Source organism: Colossoma macropomum, unplaced genomic scaffold, assembly GCF_904425465.1.
Source record: "Colossoma macropomum unplaced genomic scaffold, Colossoma_macropomum, whole genome shotgun sequence".
Lineage (NCBI taxonomy): Eukaryota > Metazoa > Chordata > Actinopteri > Characiformes > Serrasalmidae > Colossoma > Colossoma macropomum.
The window spans coordinates 23552325-23574384 of NW_023494804.1; the positions used below are offsets into that span (position 1 = coordinate 23552325).

Here is a 22060-nt window from a genome sequence, read left to right on the forward strand (position 1 = left end):
AGGTTTTGTGTGATGGAAGTAACAGGTTAACTATACATCTACTTAATGTAAGGAATGTATCAACAGAACATCTACAAGATATTTACTTTAATGTATTCAGATGCTGCACTATGATATGTTACTGCTACTCTGTAAAGAGTTTATTAACTATCTACAAAGGACCATTCCAAATAAAGTGTTACTCTTATATTTTGTATGTGTTTTATTCCTTTCCAGTATGTAAAACTCAGTGAATAAATAGAAATTGTGCACTAAAATTTGCAGAAAAAATGCCATTTTTTACGTTTCCCTGTAGAGGATGTGTTAATTAGTTTTCACTTCAGAAAACTGACCAAACAGGGGGGTGGACAGACCTGTACACTTTATCTTGAAATGTAATAATTTAAATGCTTCAAAAATTGTATTATTTTTGCATTGTGTGAATCTATTTAACTATCTATCTTAGGCATTATTTTTTTTCCATGAATCATGCATTGTAGCTTATGAAAAATGTCCCTCAACATTCAAGCAGGCCTGATACCTGAACATATTCACCTCTGAAATATTTAGATTTTCCACAAGTCACCAGTTCACAAGGAAGTTGCAAAGTCCGAATTTCCTGAAGATCATGGGAAAAAGAAAGTTTTCCTTTTCTTTTCTTTTCAAAATCATTGTGATATTCACTAACAAGGTCACTTTGTAAATACAACCCTGTTGCTCAAATTATAGACTGAAAGCAAGTTTTAAAGAAAGGTAAAACATTTAAGTAAATCATTAGAATGTACTTAATACCCTTATGACACTTGAATGAAGTCACTCGTCTGACCAGGGTGCTTCTTAGAGTAAAAAAACCTCTAAAGTCATATTTATTTCAGCGCTGTTTGCTAATAGTGTTGACTTAAGCATTTACATCCCTTATAAAGCCTTCCTAAAGCTGTGCTAATCTGCCAGTAAAGCTGGACTCCTAGTATTTTACAGCACGTCTTGTCTGTCTTGTCTAGTTTCAGACATCCAGTTCGGCAGCCTGGGCTCTAACGTCACGCTGATTTGTGGAGGCGTTCAACACGGGTATGTCCACCCAGTCTGTATCGCACACTGCTGTTCCTACGTGACAGAAGAGCTAAGCAGACCCAAGCCTTCCAGTAAACATTGATAACGGCGTGCTTCACACCCTTCTGCGGAGGCACAGGCCAAGTTGCTATAGCTGAGTCACACTGGGTCTATTCACCATTATATGGGGCATTGACTCCCCAGACTCTAAAGCTGGCAACTCAGAATACCATATGGAAAACCACCTGTTGGACCAAATTGATAGTCTTGGCCAATAAATGTAAAAGCCAAGGGAATACCCTTTGCCAAAGATATGATTGATATCACAAACAGGTCATTTATAGGTGGTGAAAAGTGGTGTTTTGCTTCAGATGCTGCTAATTTCCCTGTTACAGGCCAGACTTAGTTAAATCATTGAGTGTGATTGATAGAGGTTGTGACTGTGAGTTTTGGATGGGCCAGCAGGTCTCCGGTGCACTGGTGGCAGAATGGCAGCTCAGTGCGCTTCAGGCAGCCGCACACTTCCAGCAGCACCCTCGTTCTACTCAACACCACGCACTCCATGGAGGGCAACTACAGCTGCCACAACCAGAGAGGTGTCCTCCTGCAGACCATCAGACTCCGCCTAGGCCGTGAGTGAACTTATGAGCTTCAACACTGTGTTTAAACTCAACACTACAGATTGTTGTGTCTGGCAAAGAAAGACTTTATCCCTTAGAAGTAGAACTTTTTTTTTTTAAATTATCGTTTTGCTATACTGTTTGAATCACATAAATATGTAATTACATAATTATTAAAATACTTGCAGAGGGGTGGTCAGAAACCACCCTTCATTTATTTAAATTCCAGTCAAAACAACCATGAAGTACCAATTTTTCAGGAGATATTTCCGAGGACATTAGATAATCTACTTTCCTAAGAAGAGGGGAAAGTAAAAGGGAATTTTTTAAAGAGTTTCCAAAGCTAGAGTTCAAAGATACAGAGAAAATGGGACTCCAAACAAGACCTGGTAGACCACCAAAACTGTCACCATCAGATAAACAGTACTTGCTTCAGATCTGACAAAAAATCACAGGTGTTTCTGTCCATTCTTTCACTGTGAGAAGACAACTCAACACTATGGGTCTAAAAGGATGTGTAGCTGCCAAGAAGCCCTTACTGAGAAAAGTAAACTTTGTAAATCAAACAAAGAAGCTGTGGTGTTCTCAGGACAATGGACTGACCACTGCAGAGCCCAGACCTCATAATCATTGAATGTGTTTGGGATTACTTGGATTATTTGGTAAGAAGCAGAAAATGCAACTAACTTCTAAGATTGAATTTTGTTGGGGTTGAAAAATATCTCTGTAGATTTCTTTTAAAAATTTAAAGTCTCCTGAAAAATGGAAGCTGTTATAAAAGGTGAAGAGAGATCACATTAAATACTGAAACATTTCGATTTTTTTTTCCTGACACAGAAAAATGAGTAACGTATAATAATATATAAGGGTGGTCTCTGACTTTTGCACGGTACTGTATGCAGCATTCATTGAACACAAATTATGATATATCTATCTTTTTTAGAATTGGAAATGGTTCATTTCTTTTTTTTTCCGCTTCAAACATAGTCCTCTACGTTTAGATTCTTTCCTTTATTGGCGGACTTTGTTTGAAAGTCAGGAAATTTGTTTGTAAAAATGGAAGCACTTCAACGTTGTACACTCAAAGTGGGGCGAGGGCCACTGTAGACAATAAGTGTGCGGTGGTAGAATTCACAGCACTTCCTCTCACAGGAAATCACTACATCACAGGACTCTAGCTTCCTGTTCGGAAGGGCGAGATTGCCCATATACACATGTACACAAGTAGCCTTTTCGTGTTCAGCCCAAGCAATTTGCCCTCAGGGTTTCCAAAGAAATATGTGCTCTTGCGTTCAGGAAGACAGTGTTTGCTGTGCAGTTGTCTTATTTTCCCGTTTATGTGAAAGAATTTCTGGTTGTCTTACAGATCCTCCTGGTTATCTCAGTGTTTCCTGCCGAGTGCCAAATCACTTTAAAGTCCAGTGCTCATGGACACAGAGGGTGACAACATACTTGCCCACCAAGTACATCACCACTTACAGGTCAGGCCACAAAACATGGTTGTCATTCATTGGATTACTGATAAGATTCAACCAAAGCAATAAGTAGTGTCTCACGTATTCCTTCCAGTTTTTTCTAGTGGTGAAATCACATAGAACACAGAATTTGTTGTAGTTCATTGTCCTTGAAAGACCTCCTGCACTCAGAAAGATGTTTTATTTAAGTGGCCAACTTCTCTTGGATAGTTTGTTATGGTTATACTGAATGTTATTTGTGTCAGAAGTGTTACCATTGTGCAAAGTTCTAAATTTGCCTTTCGAAAACGCAGACTTTCTCAGTACATGTGAAAAAGTGCTTTGCTGTAACAGCTTATTTTTGCATGCTGTGAAACCAGTAGGCAAAAGAGACATTTACAATTTGCATAAACATGCATATTCATAAACCTTGTTATGTGACATTGTTAATGTGTATAGAGATTTAGGGATGACCTTCTGCCATTTTTATTACATTTTTGTACGTAACAGTAATACATAAAAATATTTAACAGTTCATTATTCAACACAAATTATTTTTCTTTGGTTAAATTATATTTAGATTAATTGTACCGGAATTGATAAATTCATTGGTGGTTATGAAAACTAGTACAAGTATATTGGCATTTGTGCCCATGTCTACCACATTGCCTTCGTGTAAAAGAACATAAAAATCCAAAAACATAGCAGTTTTATGTAATAAAATGTTTGTCTGCTTGCAAGTCACCCACACCTAACTTGTTGTAGTGACAGAGGATCATTACAAGGACCTGTAACCATTTCAGGACATTGGTTGTATGTGCTTGGAAAGACACAGCAAAAGACGCACACACGAAATACTTTAATCTTGGCTGGCAGTACGTATCTGTGTAGTTTAATGTTAGCTAGCAACTGATTGCTCAGACGTTGAGCATTATTGGAGCAAACAGATTTCCATTGGAATGTGCTGTAAAGCATTTGTCAGAGTTGACTAGTAGATCAGCTTATGTTATCTAGGTGACGAGGTCATGGACACTTGCATAGCTAAGAGAGTTCAAGGCATGACCCTGTATGGCACAGCTAACATCACGGGATTCTTGTTTTATAAATTTAGTCCAAATACAGTTTACATTCCATACATTTTTGAAGTTGCTGTGATCAATTAAGACTGAATTTGACTAATAATATAAATAAATAGTAAATATGTACATTTGTTTTTAGTATATTAGTATATGGTTACTTGTGAGCTTTATTTTCATCTTAATTACCACAGAAGAACATTATTATTTATTACATTTATTCTTCTTTATGCAAACTTTGATTAATTTGCTCTTTTAACTGAGTTTGTTCATCATGCTCTTACTTTGTACTGTCATCTGTCAGATCATAGGAGCCAATCATGTCTAGTCATATTTGAATCAAATTAAAGAAATACTATAAAGCAGTGAATGGAGGAACACATAAACCCTCAGGATGGTTTAAGCCTGGAATTTTTTTGTTATTTTATTTATTATGTATTTATTTATTGTATCTTATGTAATACGTATCATTTTGCCCCCAAAACCGCACAGTGTGAGTGACGAAAAGCCGCAGCCCTGTGAGCAGGAGCTTATTGATGTCAATGAGTGCATCATCAGTAATCCTCAGTTTTGGAAGCCCAAGTACCTTGTGAACATCACGGAGGTCAATCCCCTGGGCTCCAATTCCACCATCACCTTTGTGGATCTCGCAAAGACCTGTAAGTCAGCCAGCAAGATTTGTGGACTCTTGATTTGAAGTTTTATATATTGATGTTATATTACAGTTTAAAGCAAAATCATAAAGCTAGAGTGTTGTGCAAGTTTGAGAACACTGTGTGCAGTATGGAAAAACTTACCAGATGTTGTTAGAAAACAATTTATAATTTTTGGCTAAACAGTGCTTTGTATATAGATATATATTTTCTTCCATTCTCTATTAAAGATTCTTAATTTATTGCTCCATCCTTCTTTACTCTCTCTGTGTATAGTAAAGCCCGATGCTCCTGACACAGTGACTTGTGTGGAAGTGGGCGGTGAGCCCACGCAGCTGCTGGTGCAGTGGAATCTCCCAAAGTCCTGGCCTGCTGACCCGGCCGCGTTTCCCCTAAAGTTCGAGCTGCAGTACAGGCCAGTGGGATCTAACCTCTGGTCCAAGGTCAGTGTCTGTTTGGTGACTCATCAGTAATTCAGTAGCAGGGCTGTTTTATGAAAAGAAAGTGTCAACAAACAGTAAAGCTGTTAAGAAAAAAACATTTTCATGAACTGAATCAAAGTAATAATGTGCATTGAATCAAAGTCTAAAACAAAAGGAAATAATAATTATTGTCATTAAAACTGACAGAAATTTTACAAGGATTATGAGAGTTCAACCTAATGATTCACTACTATTGTAATGATATTTTCCTGTTTTCATCAGAAAAGAATTGTCCGGCCCATAAAAAAAGCTGACAGATATCCTGTCCTGTATGCTACTGCAAGCAAGTCTGATTGCCATCATATGAAAACTAATACTAAAATTGGAACTAAAATATATGAAACTGCACTGTGTGTCAAAACGTCTATAGACACCTGCTTATCATCCTCTATCTTCTGAAATCGAGGGTATTAATAAGCAGTTTGCTGGCAGCAGCAGGCTTTGCTCATTTGGGAAGGCTTAGATGTTGGAACATTTTGCTGTGAGGATTTGATTGCATTCATTTACAAGTACCTGAGGTCAGGTACTGATGTTGAACAATCAGTTGTAGATCACAAACGCCACTCAGCTCATGTGATGGAGCTCCAGAGGTATTGGATGGAGCTCCATCAGTCCAGAGAATGCAGTTCTGGGGCTCTACAGCCCAAAACTTGGGGCTTTATACCTCTCTAGCCAGTACTTGGCATTGGGCCTGGTGACCTTAGGCTAATGTGTGACTACACAGCATCTCATTCTGTTGGTCTTGCTTTTTATGGAGATTACGCAAACTGTATCAGCAGTGGAGCACCCTAAAGTAGCTGAACAGACTATTTAGTAGCAATGTCTGAATACATTACTATACATTTAATGTATTATGAAAGCTAATCTTCCAAGAAAACTAAAGAAATAGAATAATACAGGAATAAAAACTGCAATAAAACAGAAAACTACTGTAACCTTTTTTAGCAGGCATGTAATGTTCACCCGCAGCTTGTAAAGAATCAGGCTTACAGATGGAGCCTTTTATAAGAAAGCAAGAAAGTGAAAGTAAAAGAGTAAAAATGAAATAATAGTTTTGTGGTAGCCATGTTTGGTCAATGTTAACTTAAAATGTAATGTGAAACTGATTCTGGTTAATGCATACTCAGGTCTAACAAGAATAACAGTATGAATTCCAAGTACTGTTACCAAGATACTACCAAGATATTAGTTAATACAGTTACATTTTAAACATTTATTTGTTAATGCAGCACGAAGGCGACAGTTTTATAATGTGCAGATGGTTTCTTCCCTGTGTGAATGCAGTGGAGTACAAACAGTGCTAGTTGAACGAACAGCTCTCCTTCTCTTATCACACTGTCACATGTGGCATTGTCCAGCACAGCTCCCACACAAACTTTGCTGTTCTGTGGCTTCTCGGTCATGTTCCAGCAGCTTTCCTTTCCCTCCCCCACTCTCACCTCCTTCACTCACTCATCGCAGCTCCACACATCCCAGAGCTGCTGATGCTATCTCTTAGCTCCTGACGGCTTGGCCTTTCATCAGAATTCCAGATGTTGACTCTTTCAGGGCCCTCTGTGTGTGCCTCCCCTGATTGTGCTGTGTGTTTGTTTTTTTTTTTCTTAATCTTTTTCGGGCAAAATCAAGAAGTCGTTCATTGCTTTCCTGAATGAAATTCTGTTGTGAAAGGCATTCACTATGTGATTTTAGCCCACTGTTATTGTGTCTTTTTTATGATACACTTTGTTGGGAGTGGGCTTTACACATACAAGAAATACCAATGCTGTATTACCATTAGTACAATCTTTATTAGAGAAATAAAAATGTTTTTTTTTGTTTGTTTTTTATATATATCAGCTGTTATTCCTTTCAAAAACCTATTGTTACAAATTGATATACAGCATTTTGGAATGAAACTGTTCATACAGTTCTATACTATAGAACATTCATTTGGAAGTAGACACTAGCTTTGTTAAAATAAAGCATAATATTTAATTGTTTTCAAGAGATAACAGACAGTAATCTGTCTAAAACTACAAGGTTTGGTCATCTGCAGCAATAGCGTATATATGTCTTTCATTTCATTTTGCAAATAATGGTAAAAAAGTGGTAAAATCTGTAAAATAAGTTTTCTCTAGAGACTATTTTGATTTACATACCCTGCACATCCCTCTCTACAGTGATTGAATAAAAAAATGTTTTAGGCCTGAACTTTATAGCAAAACTATTATAAAACAAAGTCTCAGGCAACAGGAAATGTATTTGTTACCATTTAATGTAATAACTTTCTTACTCTGCAGATTTCTCTAAAATGGAGCATTTCACATCAAACCACTCTGAAAGACTTTATTTACATCTGAATGTAACCACTTTGAATTACTTTGTTAACATCTTACTGATTTAATTATGCAAACATGTTAAACAATCGGTGGAATTCTCCTTTAAAAATCACTGCCTGCTTATGTTCTTTCGGCCTGTACCGTATGTCACATCTGAAGCCATTTAGTGTGGGCAGATGAAAGATGCTAAATAGCTGACAGCTCATGTGTGGAGATGAATCCAGTCATAATGCTTTTGTTTGTCATTTTGAAGCTTCCATAGTGCTGTGAAATAAAGCTGCATATCGCACAAAATGCTGATTGTATCAGAGGAAAGATCTTGTACTGTCCCACACGAGTTTGGAGCTGGATGATGCACCTGTGCCAAATCCAACATTCAGTATTAAAATAATGTAATGCGAGCAGTTCCCTAGCGTATAGATTTGCAGACCCATGTAGCGTGTCAGTGGCCTTAAACTTTTTTTTTCCTTGCTGGGGAAACAGATAAAGCTTGAGAGACTAAAATGTTATGAAAACATATCTTTCAAATCGAAAAAAGGCCTTATTATTCTCTTATTAGCATACTGCAAAACCCTCGGCATATGTTTAAAATATGTTGAACTAGGAATCAAGTTCAGTACAATCCAGGAACTTGCCAGGAACAATAGAGCACGCTTGCCCATCTTTCTGTTGCTTGTGTTCAGTGAATGTGTGTGATTGTTTTGTGTCCAGCTGGAGACGGAAAACACCAGTGTGATGATCATGGACGCTCTGGTGGGCCACCTGCACCACATCCGAGTTCGAGCCCAGGACGCTTTCATAAACCACAGTCAATGGAGCGAGTGGAGTCAGGTGGTACAGGCCCGACCCTGGAGCGGTGAGCCACACATGCAAAAATCCACAATGAAAACAGCTTCCTTCTCTCCAAATACAGTCTTCATTACTGAGTCACCCAACACTGATCGACACCCACAATTAGCATTTACTTAGACAACACTCCCAGCATGCATTTACAGTGTGGTTCTTCTCGTTTTTCTTCTGCTGCCAGCCTTTGATTCTATGTGGCGCCCTCTTTTGGGCCTCTTGAGAAGTTTCAGTATGAGAAAGTCGTTCATCACATGAAAGTGGCACGTTTCTCATAGTTACACCTTGGACATTCATGGCTGATCTGTAAGCTACACTGAGTTATACCTGGATGGCCATAGAAACCTCATTGCCAAGTGTAGGGATGCACTGATATGGGAATTGTGGGCTGATGCTGATATCCAGTGTTTTTCATAAACATATCTGTTTATGTATCAACATTTATAAAATGTAGAAACTTGTGGTTTAGCATTACAGAGAAATACAACATGTATTTGTAGAGGGTTACAAATGCAATAAAATAAATAAAATGGAAACATTTGTAGTGCAGTAGCCCAGCATCGCCTAAATGATCTGCAATACAACAAATACATCATTAAATATTAAAAAATCCAATTTATACCAATTTACACCATTTTCCACTTAGCTCAAATGTGGCCATCTTTGGTGTCCTGTTTGCTGCTTCTTTCATTTTGCACAGAAGCTACAAGATAATGAGAAATTGTGCACATATTGGTGTCGTGCAAACTACATACCTGAATTGTAACACACTTCCCTCAAACCACTTGGAGTTGTCAAGTATTCTAAAATAGACTTGCTTATCTGGTTTCTGACACTGTGTGACACACTGTTATCTATAAAAATGGACAAAAGTATGGACAAAGTTGATGCTTCAAGATGGCTGTTACAACTGTTTCTAGCCATGTTTTTCTATTTTCTTTTCTTTCTTTTGCCCACTGTAACATTATTAACTAGATTACCTAGTAGGTACAGTGGTAATTGTACAACATTGCGAGTGAACGTTGGCCAAGAAACCATTTCATTATATGTTTGTGTGGTTCTGCCACATTTACAGACAATATAGAACTGTACAAGAATGTCCTAATAATGTTAAGTGTTACCCTTTATTTCTTACATTGTAATTCAAGATAATTGCCGTTAATAGTGGAAGTGATGCAATTGTGTGAGCTGTTTTCTTAGTCTGATGTTCTTTTGTCAGATCCTTTATTGAATACTGAAGAGCCCACACAAGAATTTTATGAGAACCCAGTCTTCCCATCCACGTTTCCAGTGAAGGCAACGGAAAAGTCTCCAGGTAAGCTATCACAGGCCTGTTCATTATATCAGGAATTGCCAAGAATTTTTTCAAGATAAAAACTGAAACATGTACTCACTTCTCTTTCTCCTCTGGACCGAGCGCTTTTTCGCCCGATGAAAGCATTGAGGTTTTGGCAGTGGAAGAGAGCGCAAGTCAGGCTCAGATCGAACACGCGTTGTTAGATGTCTTTGAGATCTTGTCCAGATAGACGCTTTTTTTTCCCCCTGCTTTATCCAGATGGCCTGGCTTTTGGTGTGTGGAGGTTGGGCTTTCTCCATACTTACTCCACAGCATCCACCAATCACAGAGCAGATCAGCCTTCATAAATGCAGACCATGTGGCCGGCGCCGGAATGACTCACTCGGCTTTAATTAGCTAACTGTTTCCAGCTTTTACCAGATTTAAAAGTGTTCTTTCAGCAAGCATACACAATCCCACTCCAGACACTACAGAAGTACTCATTATCAGAATACTCTGAGAAATCTGGAGAGATGTGCATTCTCAGTCATTCAGCAGTGACACACTGACAGTTTTTAGGATTGCTGAGTAAAAATGCCAAAAATGTATTCCTGTCACTCGCAAACATGCGATGTGTGCTTGTATCTGTACAGCCAAGGGGAATTATTAATGGAAATTATCTCCAACCTGCAGGCTATTCGGTCATAGCCAGAGCATAAAAATATCTGTTTTTTTTATGGAAGGCTGGGTAGTTGGAGTCCTTGAATGAGGCAGAAATTTCTCTGCTAGGAGAGAACTATTATGGTTAGAACGACTGGAAAAACACATGAATGCCATCGTTATTTGTAGCCCGAAGCAGAATCGGCCTATTTATAAATCTAATGAGTTTGTAAAACTGGGAACAAAAATGTTTGGTTGGTCATTGTTAGTTTTAGAATCTCTGGACTGTTGTGATGTTTCTATTGTCACTATTGAACATAACAATAATATTTGGTCTCTGTCATTTTGGTTTTGTCCAGACTCAACGTTTGATGAAAACGGAAGTATGAGTTTGTTGATCGCTCTCGGCCTGTTCGCAGCAGTAATGGTGGCAGTGGTGTCCGCTATCACGATCCTTTTATGGTGAGTCCATTTGAAATGCGGACGTTAATCATTATTATGGTATACAGGGAAGTAGTTCGTATTCATGTAAAGGTTATAAAAGGCTGTACATGTCTACACAGGAGTAAGACAATCATGATTAATCAATTAAACTTGATTACTTGATTTAAAAAAAAATCTTACCTTCAGTTTTAATGCTGATAAGCCAAATTCCGCTCTCTCTTACTCTAAGGAAAAAGCCTGATGGACACATTTATATGCATTTTTGCCACATAGTACAGTGTTTCCCCTTTTTCCAGGCTGGGTCATAGAACCCTCAAAGCTACCTGAGTTGTCTTGCGTACATGGCGTCAGTAAACGTGCAGGGCTGAAAAATTATCATTGCTCAGAATTTTAATGTTATGTATGACTCTATTTACAAGAAGGGCAACTGTGGTTGATTAGGAGTTTATTTGTAGTTTTAGTAGTATTTGTAGTATTTGTAGTATTAAAAGTGTTAATATTACCTTAAAGCAACATTAAAAACTGGTTGGAGTGTCAAGTCTATAGGAAAGAACAAACAGATCTGCTTTTGATTATTAGGACTTAATGAATGCTGTTGGAAGTTGTTATGCTATTGCTTATGTTCGCAAGCATCCAAAGGAGAGCTCTCATACTTACTAGTAATGCACGACCCACTTCCACCTATTATAGTGATTTGATGAAAATTAAAAATTTACCAAGTTGCATCCGACAAATTCAATTTATAATTTTTATGGGCTGCAAACAGCTGTTATGCGCTAGCAGTTTGGGACACTATCAGCAGCCTTGTAATTAAACGAATTCATAATACTCAAACTCATATGCATTAGACACTGTTTAAAAAAAGAAATAGAGTCAAAGAGTCTACATTAAGCATTTTCAATCTCAGACTCAAAAGTAGTTCTCTTTGTTGATAAAACTGCAAAGATTAAACATCATGCTAGCCTGTATTCAGGGGTACAACACCATATTTCAATAAAATCACCCCAAACTAATATTTCACTTTGCAGAAAAAACTCTAGCTCAAGCCAGCTCAGTGCTGCCACACATCATTTTATCACACCACTTGATCTTCATCAGACTTGGGATTTAAAATAGTACATTTTTACATTTGAAAATAGATTGAGAATTTTACACTGGCCAGAAAAATTAGCGCATACCACACAAAAACTGAACTCTGTGAAGCAAACGTTAGCCAGTAGTTACTGGAGCTGGGCTGCCTGCCTGGCCTGTTTAATGGTATTTAAAAAGCTGTAGTGTTTTTACATTCACTGCTTTTCAAAAGTATGGAATCACTTGTCAAATTAATAATTGCTGATCCTTTTTCAATTATAACTTAAATTGTATGGATGGAAATGCTAAAAGGTAGAGACCAGAGGATATTTTATTTAGGTTTTGTTGGGATCAACAAGAAGTTATTAATAATTTACTGTACATATTTATTTGTGGTAATTTCTTGATTAACACATCTGCCTTGAGATTTGATCACCGTGTTTCAAAAACAAAGCTTTATAGATGTTGATTTTAATATGACTTCATTCTCAATGTTATACAGCTTTCTCAATCATGGACTCATATACTGCACTGTTCATCATTCTGGACACATATAACATGACTTCATTCTTTCTTGCTTCCTACAGATTAGTTGAAATGGAGTAGTAGCAACATAATAGCGTCATTTGATACATTTATCTGTAACTAAATGTTTTCTATTATTGAAAACAGTGATTCCAAACCTTTGAGCAGTAGCATACATATAATTAAGATTTTTAAAGGCTTTCTGTTTTATATATTTCAGTAGTTTGCCCAATTGCTCAATGTTTTAATGGGTGGTGCCAGCCCAACACAGGAGCTTAGGAGGGCAAAAACTTTGTGTGAAGGCAAAAACAACTGTACACAACAGTGAGTATTACTAGCTGTTCTCACAGTCAGTTCAAACTCCGCTGGTCCTAATTCAGGATAAGGATAATGCAGGTTGATGCATTCAGATGAAATCTTCTCAGCGTCTGCACTTACTCTGTATAATCCTAATGCATTCTTCACTGTTTATATTTGCAGGGTAAGGAATAGAAGGCGGGACAATGTAACAAAGCAGGAACTGACCTCCATGGTGAAGATGAAGTCCTTGCCTATCTAAAGTGAGTCACAGCAGGCCTTCTCTGCTCTTTCTTGGGAAATCTCCACTCTGTGGCAATGGGCCTTTTCATGTGTTATAAAAGGCAGCAATGCCAATCGCACACCTTTTGTGAAATGACCATATAGGGAGCTCACTGTCAGTTCTAGCGCTCACTTGGCTAATCTTTCAACCATTTGTCTTTTTATGAACAACTCTAAAGGTCCAGATTTGCCTCTGTGTACTCCAGCGGAACAGTGTAAACAATCTGATTTATATCAGAAATGTGTACACGTCTGCTCTCTATTAATGTGGCAGCCTGTAATTGGCCCACCGCTGTCACACACTGAAATAATTATGAAAGATGAATCTTTCTGCTCATTTCCTTTGGCTAACTAGTTTTTCCTCTCTCTCCGTCTCTCCCCCCATCCTCCCTCTCTCGCTCTCCCCCCGCCCTTCCCCTCCTTCTCTCTCCTCACCACCCTCCGTCTCTCTTCCTCCACCCTCCCTCTATCTCTCTGCCCCTCCCTCCATCCCTTTCTCAAACTCCCTCTCTCTCTCCCTCCCTCTTTCCCTCCCACCCTCCTTCCCTTTTCTCTCTCTCCCCTGCCCTCTCTTCCTCCCCCCATCCTCTCCCTCCTTCTCGCTGGCTCCCTACCACCCTCCCTCTCTTTTCCTCCACCCTCCATTTCTTTCCCCCCACCTTCCTTCCCTTCTCTCTCTCTCTCTCTCTGTCTCTCTCACCCTCTCTCTGTCTCTCTCACCCCTCCTCTCTCTCTCTCACCCCTCCTCTCTCTCTCTCTCCTCTCCCTCTCTCTCTCTCTCTCTCTGTCTCTCTCACCCCTCCTCTCTCTCTCTCCCTCCCTCCTCTCTCTCTCTCTCTCTCTCTCTCTCTCCTCTCCTCTCTCTCTCTCTCTCTCTCTCTCTCTCTCACCTCTCCCTCCCTCTCTCTGTTCCACTCTCCTCTCTTTCTCTCCCTACCCCCCCCCTCCCTCTTTCAGATTTTCAGGTTGGCCCTCTGCTCTTTTAGCCCTCATAGGGCTTCATCATAGGGAATCATCACCACTGCCACTGCAGCGTGAACAGACTACAATACCCAAGATTCCAGCTTTCTCCTGTCGCTGCTTAGGGGATTGGCTCCTTTCAGCGGAGTTTTGAGTCCCGTGAACTGTGAACCCTTCCAATTCTGCAATGTAGCACAACCTAACAGAGAACTCAGAGTTACTGGCTTTCATTCTTTGACACGCAAAGCAGATTTGCCAGCTTTGGACCACAAAAACCAGCGTATTTCAAACTGAACATGTTTTCAATTCTCTAACGGCTTCAGCTTTTCCATGCAGACTTGTGCCATTTGGCTGCGGTGACACTTGGAATGCTGTGAAAAAAAAGCATGGCTGTTAGCCAATCGTGGGCCGCGCATTGGGCATTATGGATAAAGTTGGCATTCTCCACGTTTCAATGCAAGGAAAGGGACTTGGTGAACAGTTGCTTATTCCCCAACCTGAACATAGCTGCTAAACGTGGACGAGCAAACAAAAGCCAGCCATTTGGACACTTTACTGATGGAAGCTGAGCATTTTCAGGAGAATTTTTTTTTTCGTTCACATTGAGGTGATGATTACTTCATTGCTTCATTTCTTTGACCTTTGAAGGGTTCTCCTCACTTAAAGCCTCGACTCGTTTTAAACCAGGTGGACAAATCTGTAAACAATCTTCTCATTGGGCTTATTTTAAACCATAAGTGGCCTTTAAAACTCAATGACATCAACAGTAATCTCTCTTAAAAATCTTTTATTTCAGTGTCTGTTGCAAGACCAACAATAATTACCCTGTAGGCCTCATGACAGCAAGTTGGCATTCAGCAGACCACCCCTCCCCCAAACAAATAAAAAAGAAAAAAAAAACAACTGGTGCTCTGAAAGAATGCAGTTTATAGTGTCCGTTTCCCTCAAGAAACAGAAGTGTCATAGAACGAGGCATTCACAGAGCTTTGAAACAGAAAGTGAATGTAATTACTTGGTCTTACATTAGAAACACATGTAAGGCAGAGTTAAAGCCCCTCTCAGGACTTACCACAGCCATAGCAGGACTAGCACTGAGTATAGTAATAGAGAGCATGGTAAGCGTTCTTAACGTACATACTGTATCTTTTAGTAGATCGATTGATCACTGTATTATTCATTCATAGTTCACCTTTGTCCTTGTCATGTCTGATTGCTGCTGATCAGGTGGTTGAGTGGAGACTGAATTAATTTGCATTGAATATGCAAAGCATTAGATCACGGAAAGTTCCTGTTAGTCTCCGAATGACTTCGTCCATTATTGCATTTCCACTGATCAGTGAGCACCAGAAGTATGTAAAGTACTGCACAAACGTCAGAGACCACCCTGGATTTATTTAATATCCTGTAAGTACACGTTATTCATTTTCAGCATCAGGAAAAAAAAACAGAAAATGTATTTAACAGAAAGTTACACAGAAGCCTTAACAATTAAATATGATAGCAATATTTGTCAGTATTTAGTGTGTCCATGCTTTACCTTTAAACACAGTTCCCATTATTTTCAGGAGACTTGCGTTCAGTTTTTTAAAGAAATCTTCAGTTGTTCAGTCGTAGAAGTTGGTTGCATTTTCTGTATCTCACAGTCCAAGTAGAGTCATCAGTCCATAAAACCTCACTCCACATCTCAGATGTCCAATTTCAGTGTTTTAGTACAAATGTTTGTCTTTTTGTCTATTTTTTTTCTCAGTAAGGGCTTCTTAACAGCTACACATCCTTTCAGACTCATAGTGTTGAGTTCATCTCACAGTGGAAAGACGGACAGAAACACCTGTGGATGTTTTCAGATCTGAAGCAGAAGTGGACGTTGATTTTTCTCTCTCAAAGTTAAAAGCTTTGAGTACTGACTGACTGATAAGGACAGACAGTACCTGGTGGTCTACCAGGTCCTGCATGGTTGTTACAAGTCTCATTTTTTTCTACATCTTTAAATCATTTGTTGAACTCCAGTTATGGAAACTCTGTTTTTTTTTCCAATTACTTTTCTTTGACTTTCCCTTCCTTATGCAAGTGGATTGTCATATCTGTTCCAATTAGAAATATCTTCTGAAAAATCAAAAGGATTTCAATAAAAGCTGGTCTCTGACTTTTGCGCAGTACTGTACGTATTTGTGTAGGGAAGCTTTCCAGTGCCAGCATCAAATGATAAACAAATAGAGCCTTGCCCCCCCCGGCAGCTACTGCTTACGATTTGAGTCTGCGTTATTCTGATTGGCCCAAATCCCTGAAAGGACTAAAATTGTAGCGTTTCCTGATTGGGTCTTTAAATTCCAAGACCGTAATGAACTTCTGATATCTACTTTGAAGCTAATGCATATTCATAATATTGAATATTCAGTTGAAGCTTATCTTCACAGTTGTATTGTTATAGATTTATCTTTATTGTACAAAGGTCTCTATAAAATACCGTTCCCAGTGACATAAAGCTTAAACAGTGCATGTGTGCTTTCTTTGTTGCTCGTTTGTTTTTGTTTATTTTTTTCTGATATGTATCCAAAATAAGCACAAATATGCTGTTCTCTGTACAAAGATACAGACATATTGTGACATTGTATCAGCTGAATCAGTAATTATGTCGTTGTATGTTTTGCTATTAGGACTACAGGCATTGTAATCTGTCCCTTTATAATTAGTGCAACTTTTTACTACACATCCCCTCTACAGTCCCTTGATTGGAGTTTTTAGTGTGCTTGATTTGTTTTTTGACATGCACAGTTTAAATACCATGGTGCAGAGCTGCAGTCTCACTGAGTGCCTCAAACTTTGGTAGATTTGACTCAAATTGCTGATAAATGTGGATTTTTAAGCTTCCGTTGAGATTTCAAGTATGTTTTTATACGATTGACTGAACATCTGACCTGCAGCTTAAATCCACCAGTCAGGGTGTATCATGAATTCTCTGCTTTATTACTCAAAACAATTACTCAGAAAGGATTTGCATGCCTTTAACTTTTAATTTTGGCTGCTTTGATCTCAGCAGCATTGTCGGAACTGCTTTGATTCTGCAGTAGTCATGTCAGGTTGTGGGAAACGGCGCTGTTTTATGTCGGTGCTTTGAAAGAAGACCAGTCACTGACTAAGTTTTTGTTGTTGTTGAAGATGTTTTCTTGGTTCCTTCCTTAACTATGATGGAACCTTTTTAATTCCTCAGCACTGCTCAGAGCTTTGGCACTTGTTAGGGAAGAGAATGTTAATGACTGAACTGTAGTTGGCCTTGTTTAGTTTTCAGTACTGTAAAAATGTGCATATTGTATGTGCATACCTCTCCTGCCAAGAAGGTTTAGGAAATCATGTTGCATGTGTGCGTGTTCAAGGTATTGATGCAGCGGCCGGGTGGGATTCGACACTGTGTGTATCGAAGTATGTAGAATGTTGAAGGAAGCACAGCAATGATGGTGTGCTGAGTTGGACTGTATACTCACCTTTATATATGTAAGCCTTTAAATACTAGCAAATCTATTTTTCCAGTATGAAAGTAATCAGAAAGTGGATACATTTGGTTCAGATATCTCTGGTCACTCCAACAAAAACTTTTATCTCCATTTTTGTTGTCTTTTTTTTAAGAATTTGAAAATGCCAGCTGCCTTTTACATTGTGCATTGTGTTAAAATTACACAATGAAGGATTGATAGAAATGGCTACATGGGGGAAAAAAAGTCATGTTCCATCAAGTTAAGAATGTGTTTTTTTCTTGTCTTGGAGATTTGGAAGTTTTGTTTATATATATATATATATATATATATAGATATATAGATATATATATAGATATATAGATATATATATATAGATAGATATATAGATATATAGATATATATATATATATATATATATAGATCGTCGCTGTCCAATGGAAAAACAAGTATCTCCAAAATAGTAACTTTACAGGAGAAGATTCTTACCTTTCAATACAAGTTAATTTAAAGTGGTTTTATTACAAGTGATTTTAGAGCATTTCTATTGGTCCTTTCATCAGGAAATTTTCACACAACATAAAGGACAGCTGGAGATGGACATGGTTTTCATTGGACAGCAACGATATATATATATATATATATGTGTGCGTGTGTGTATGTGTGTGTGTGTGTGTGGTGCAAGCTGTACCTCTGTGTGTGTGTGTGTGTATGTATGTATGTATGTGTGTGTGTGTGTGTGTGTGTGTGTGTGTGTATATATATATATATATATATATATATATATGTATATATATACACACACACACACACACACACACACAGAGGTACAGCTTGCACTGAGGGTTTTCCTAAACATGGTTGGCTTCACTATAATTGATTTGAAGCTTGATTGGCTCATAGTGCTGTTTATGGTAGATGATCTGACAGCATAATGAAAAGGAACGCTTTAATTAAAAATGAATAACATCCAAATGGCTGTGAAAAGTGACAGCGCAACACGACATTCGAGACTTGTTTTCCCCTTTTCAGTTATTGTCGCTCGCATGTTTCTAAAAGCAAAAAAAAACAGTCAGATACAATTGCCTTATTTGTGTGTTGTGTTGTTGGTGAACGTTGGGCTACTGTTGTCTGTTAAATGGGGGGTGGAGAATACAAAGAAGTCCATGATAAATGTATGTCCAATATATTTTGCTTTTGTGTACAACATAAGCTGTTTTATTACTCTTCGGTTCATATTCTTGTGAAATAAAGGTTATTTTATCACAAGTTTGGTGGTTGTGGATTTCTTATGATTATTAAATGCTTTCAAAAACAGCTCAGCATGAAACATAATATGACCTATGACCCACATATAGGACACGTTGTAAAAAGTTAAATGTGCACTCCTAAGAGCAAATATTTTTAAATGGTTTTTAGAGGGGGTGTACAATTGCTTAACTTTGTTCCATCCTCTCTTTAATTCTAATGGATAAACGCTCTTTTTGTTGCTGTGACTTTTAGACCAATATACATAAATGAGCTCTGCTCTGATTGGCTGCCCTGTTTTGAACCTAATTCAAAAAGGCTGAGACGCTTCCTATTACTTCGGTGTGAACGGGTGGAGCTAAAATGCTATAGGCCGAATAGATGGATATATTTAAACACCTTTGTTTTGTCGACCACAGAAAGAATTCAACACAGGCTGATTTTGCCGCTCAACTTCCATATACGGACTGTATGGACTGAGGAGTGAATGGTACATTTTGAAACTTGAACAGTGTCCAAATTCTATGTCAAACTCCTTCAATTAAAATATATAAGCCATTTTACTTCATGATGTGCCCTTTACAGAGTCAGAATTGTTTACAGTGGTGGTGATAGGATCCAGACGTCTGAAGAGCTTCATGCCTCTAAAAGCTCCCTCACAGAAAATTATTACATGAAATGGTAATGAATACACTGCCTGATGCCTGAGACAGTTTTGTGACAAATTTTTGACCTAAAATGTATTTTTTTAAAATACATTCATGACAGAGGCCGCCCATTCGGAGTGTTGTAAGGCAAAATGATCCCCAAAGAAAACGTATGTACTATAATCATTATTAAGTACGATAATAACAAGAATAATAATAAGAAGAAGAAAGTCAAAGGAAGAAATGACATTTTTCCCACACAACTTGGGTACTCGATTTATATATTTTGGCCCAAACCTCAATCTTCAAGTTTTGGACCCGAGTCAAACAGATCTCAGAAACATCAGCTAAGTCAGATGGCCTATGACATCTCGCACAAAAGCTGAGATAAATAATAACGTCCGCATTAGTGTTAGTCTCTGTGCCGGTCAGTCCTTCCTCAAACAAGCCTTGTGCTCTCTTTCCTGTCCTATGAGGGGAAATGTGGAGCTGTGCCAAAACAACATGCTTCATTTGACAAGGAAATAACTTCCAAGGTCATGCTGTACTGCATTTAGAGAAAAGTTCCACTGCTAGCTTCCCCATAATTACTAAACATATTTGCTAGTAAAATATGGGTATCTTATTTGGGCATTAAAAAATTGGACCAAAGATTGGATCTATTAACACTATTTCAACATACTCAGTGACGACTGAATTTAATGGCATTTTGCTGATATGATGGCACATATCATTATTGCAGTATTTGAATAAACAAATGTTTGACTAACGTTTCTTTGTGTGGGAAATCTGTACACAGTATTTAAATTCTCACCAGCCTGCAGTGACTCACAGAAGCTGAAATAGGTCACATATTAAGGTCCATTTTATGACTTCCTCATGATAATGACATACATGTGCAACGACCTTCAAGACTGCCCAAATAAAGTGAGGAATGCTCACGACTAAAACGGTGCGGATGAGAAACGTACTTATGTTTCTTATTCACCAGCTCCTGATGACAACAGTTCAGCTTCTCTAATTACATCAATGAATTAACGTTACATATTAGCTCAGGAATCAGCAAAATCTTATTTTATATATCCTATATATATAATTCATATATATATATATATATATATATATAAATATTCATATACTTGCATCCACCATTTATCCTAAAAAGTATTGAAGCATCTTTTATTTTTTAACCCCTTGGACCTCAGACTTTTTAGCCAGTTATTAGTTATGTCTTCTAAATTTTCATAGGTAATGTTGATGGTCAAAAAGTGGTAAATGTGAAAATATTCTGAACTTCAAAAAGCAAGTTTGGGGCCATAATCCAATGTCTCAGTGATCAGGTATCATATTCATACCTACTTTATGTAACAGCTTTCTGTGAGGGCGCTTAAAATGGTATTAAACTCTTCAGACGTCTGGTTCCTATTACTACCATTGTGAACAGCCCTGACTCAGTAGGTTTCTCTGGAATGGAGCATTTCGCATCAAACCACTCTGAATGGCTTTGTTTTCATCTCAAACACTTAATAATGCAGAAATTTTGAAAAGTCAGTGAAGATTCCCTTTAAAACATATTATTCAGTAACTACTCTGGAAATAGCTAGCATGTACATTCTGTATTTATGAGAGAGAAAAGCTGAATTTACTTAGATTATTTCCATATTTTGGACTATTTCAGCTGTAGCCTATTATAGTGAGCAAGCACTGTGAGCTTGCAAGGCAACAAAAATCCCTTTCAAGATCAAGAAGGGTTTTTCCTAGTCTTTAAACTGGAAAATCAGTCAAGTGTCACCACTGTAGGAGTGGAGTAAGCATGTTTTTATGTTAAAGTCAAGGCAGGGAGGTGTTTGAATGAGAGCAGCGTGATGAACATTTATACGTTTTAAATAACAGCTGTGCTGTTGTGCAATAACCAAAATACAAAACGTCTGAAATCTCTACTCGGCGTAAGACTCAAGGCCGTTCAGTGCTCATGGAAGTTGAGTGCACTAACAGATGAGCAGTGCAGACCGACAGCACTGACGAAGGCTAACTCCAGTGAAGGATCAGCATAAGACTAAGAGAAAAGACTCCAGACCAGGTCTGAGAACATTAGGTGGAGGGTGCGCATTATCCACTTCAAGTGAGTTTAGTGAGAATTTTCATTAATGGTGATTTTTGACAGTGACAAAAGTAACAAATTCTTGACAAGAGATTAACAACAATGCAAAAGACATTATTGAACACAATAAATAAAATGTGCAAAACGCAAAATGATTTGTGAATCTGTACAGCGGCAATTACACAGTAAATATAGACTTAAACACAAAAAAAATAAATAAATAAATAGAGAGGGGACGGTAGCAGCTTATCTTCAGTTGTAGTCCAATAGTGCCCCCTGTTGGTCAAATAGTAATAACAATAAGAGGAATGATAAATTTGGTTCACGTCTGCCTTTAGTTGGCATGTCAATTCTTATTCAAAGGAAATGTGTCAAAGGTTTGATTCATCAGTTCTAAAGGAAGCAGAATCCTTTCAGTAAATGAATCAACTGAGTTTAACTAAAGCAACTGTAAACTTAAGTTTAAAACCAACTCATAACATACTGAGGTATTAAAAAGTGCTTCAGTGGTTAAAAAAAATATAGTTTGGTAATATCTGGTAAAAAAAAAACAAATTCTAAAGCAATACAATGTGGATTTGAGGGTTAGTTATTATTTACAATGATG

The 22060-nt window shown here is 38.0% G+C and overlaps 1 protein-coding gene across 3 annotated transcripts in view; it reads left to right on the plus strand.

Moving 5' to 3' along the window:
- The window catches only part of il11ra (interleukin 11 receptor, alpha), a 39416-nt gene extending 23974 nt beyond the window's left edge, over positions 1-15442 (plus strand). For 2 of the 3 annotated variants that reach the window (XM_036594865.1, XM_036594866.1), the window contains exons 3-12: positions 981-1047; positions 1492-1661; positions 3016-3130; positions 4672-4838; positions 5109-5275; positions 8344-8488; positions 9695-9790; positions 10771-10873; positions 12932-13011; positions 13988-15442. In XM_036594865.1, the coding sequence (XP_036450758.1) occupies positions 981-1047; positions 1492-1661; positions 3016-3130; positions 4672-4838; positions 5109-5275; positions 8344-8488; positions 9695-9790; positions 10771-10873; positions 12932-13010 (1109 nt within the window). In that variant the 3' untranslated portion in view covers position 13011; positions 13988-15442. The remainder of the gene's footprint in view (positions 1-980; positions 1048-1491; positions 1662-3015; positions 3131-4671; positions 4839-5108; positions 5276-8343; positions 8489-9694; positions 9791-10770; positions 10874-12931; positions 13012-13987) is intronic. The other variant, XM_036594867.1, reaches the window with a different exon arrangement.
- The last annotated feature ends 6618 nt before the right edge of the window (positions 15443-22060 follow it).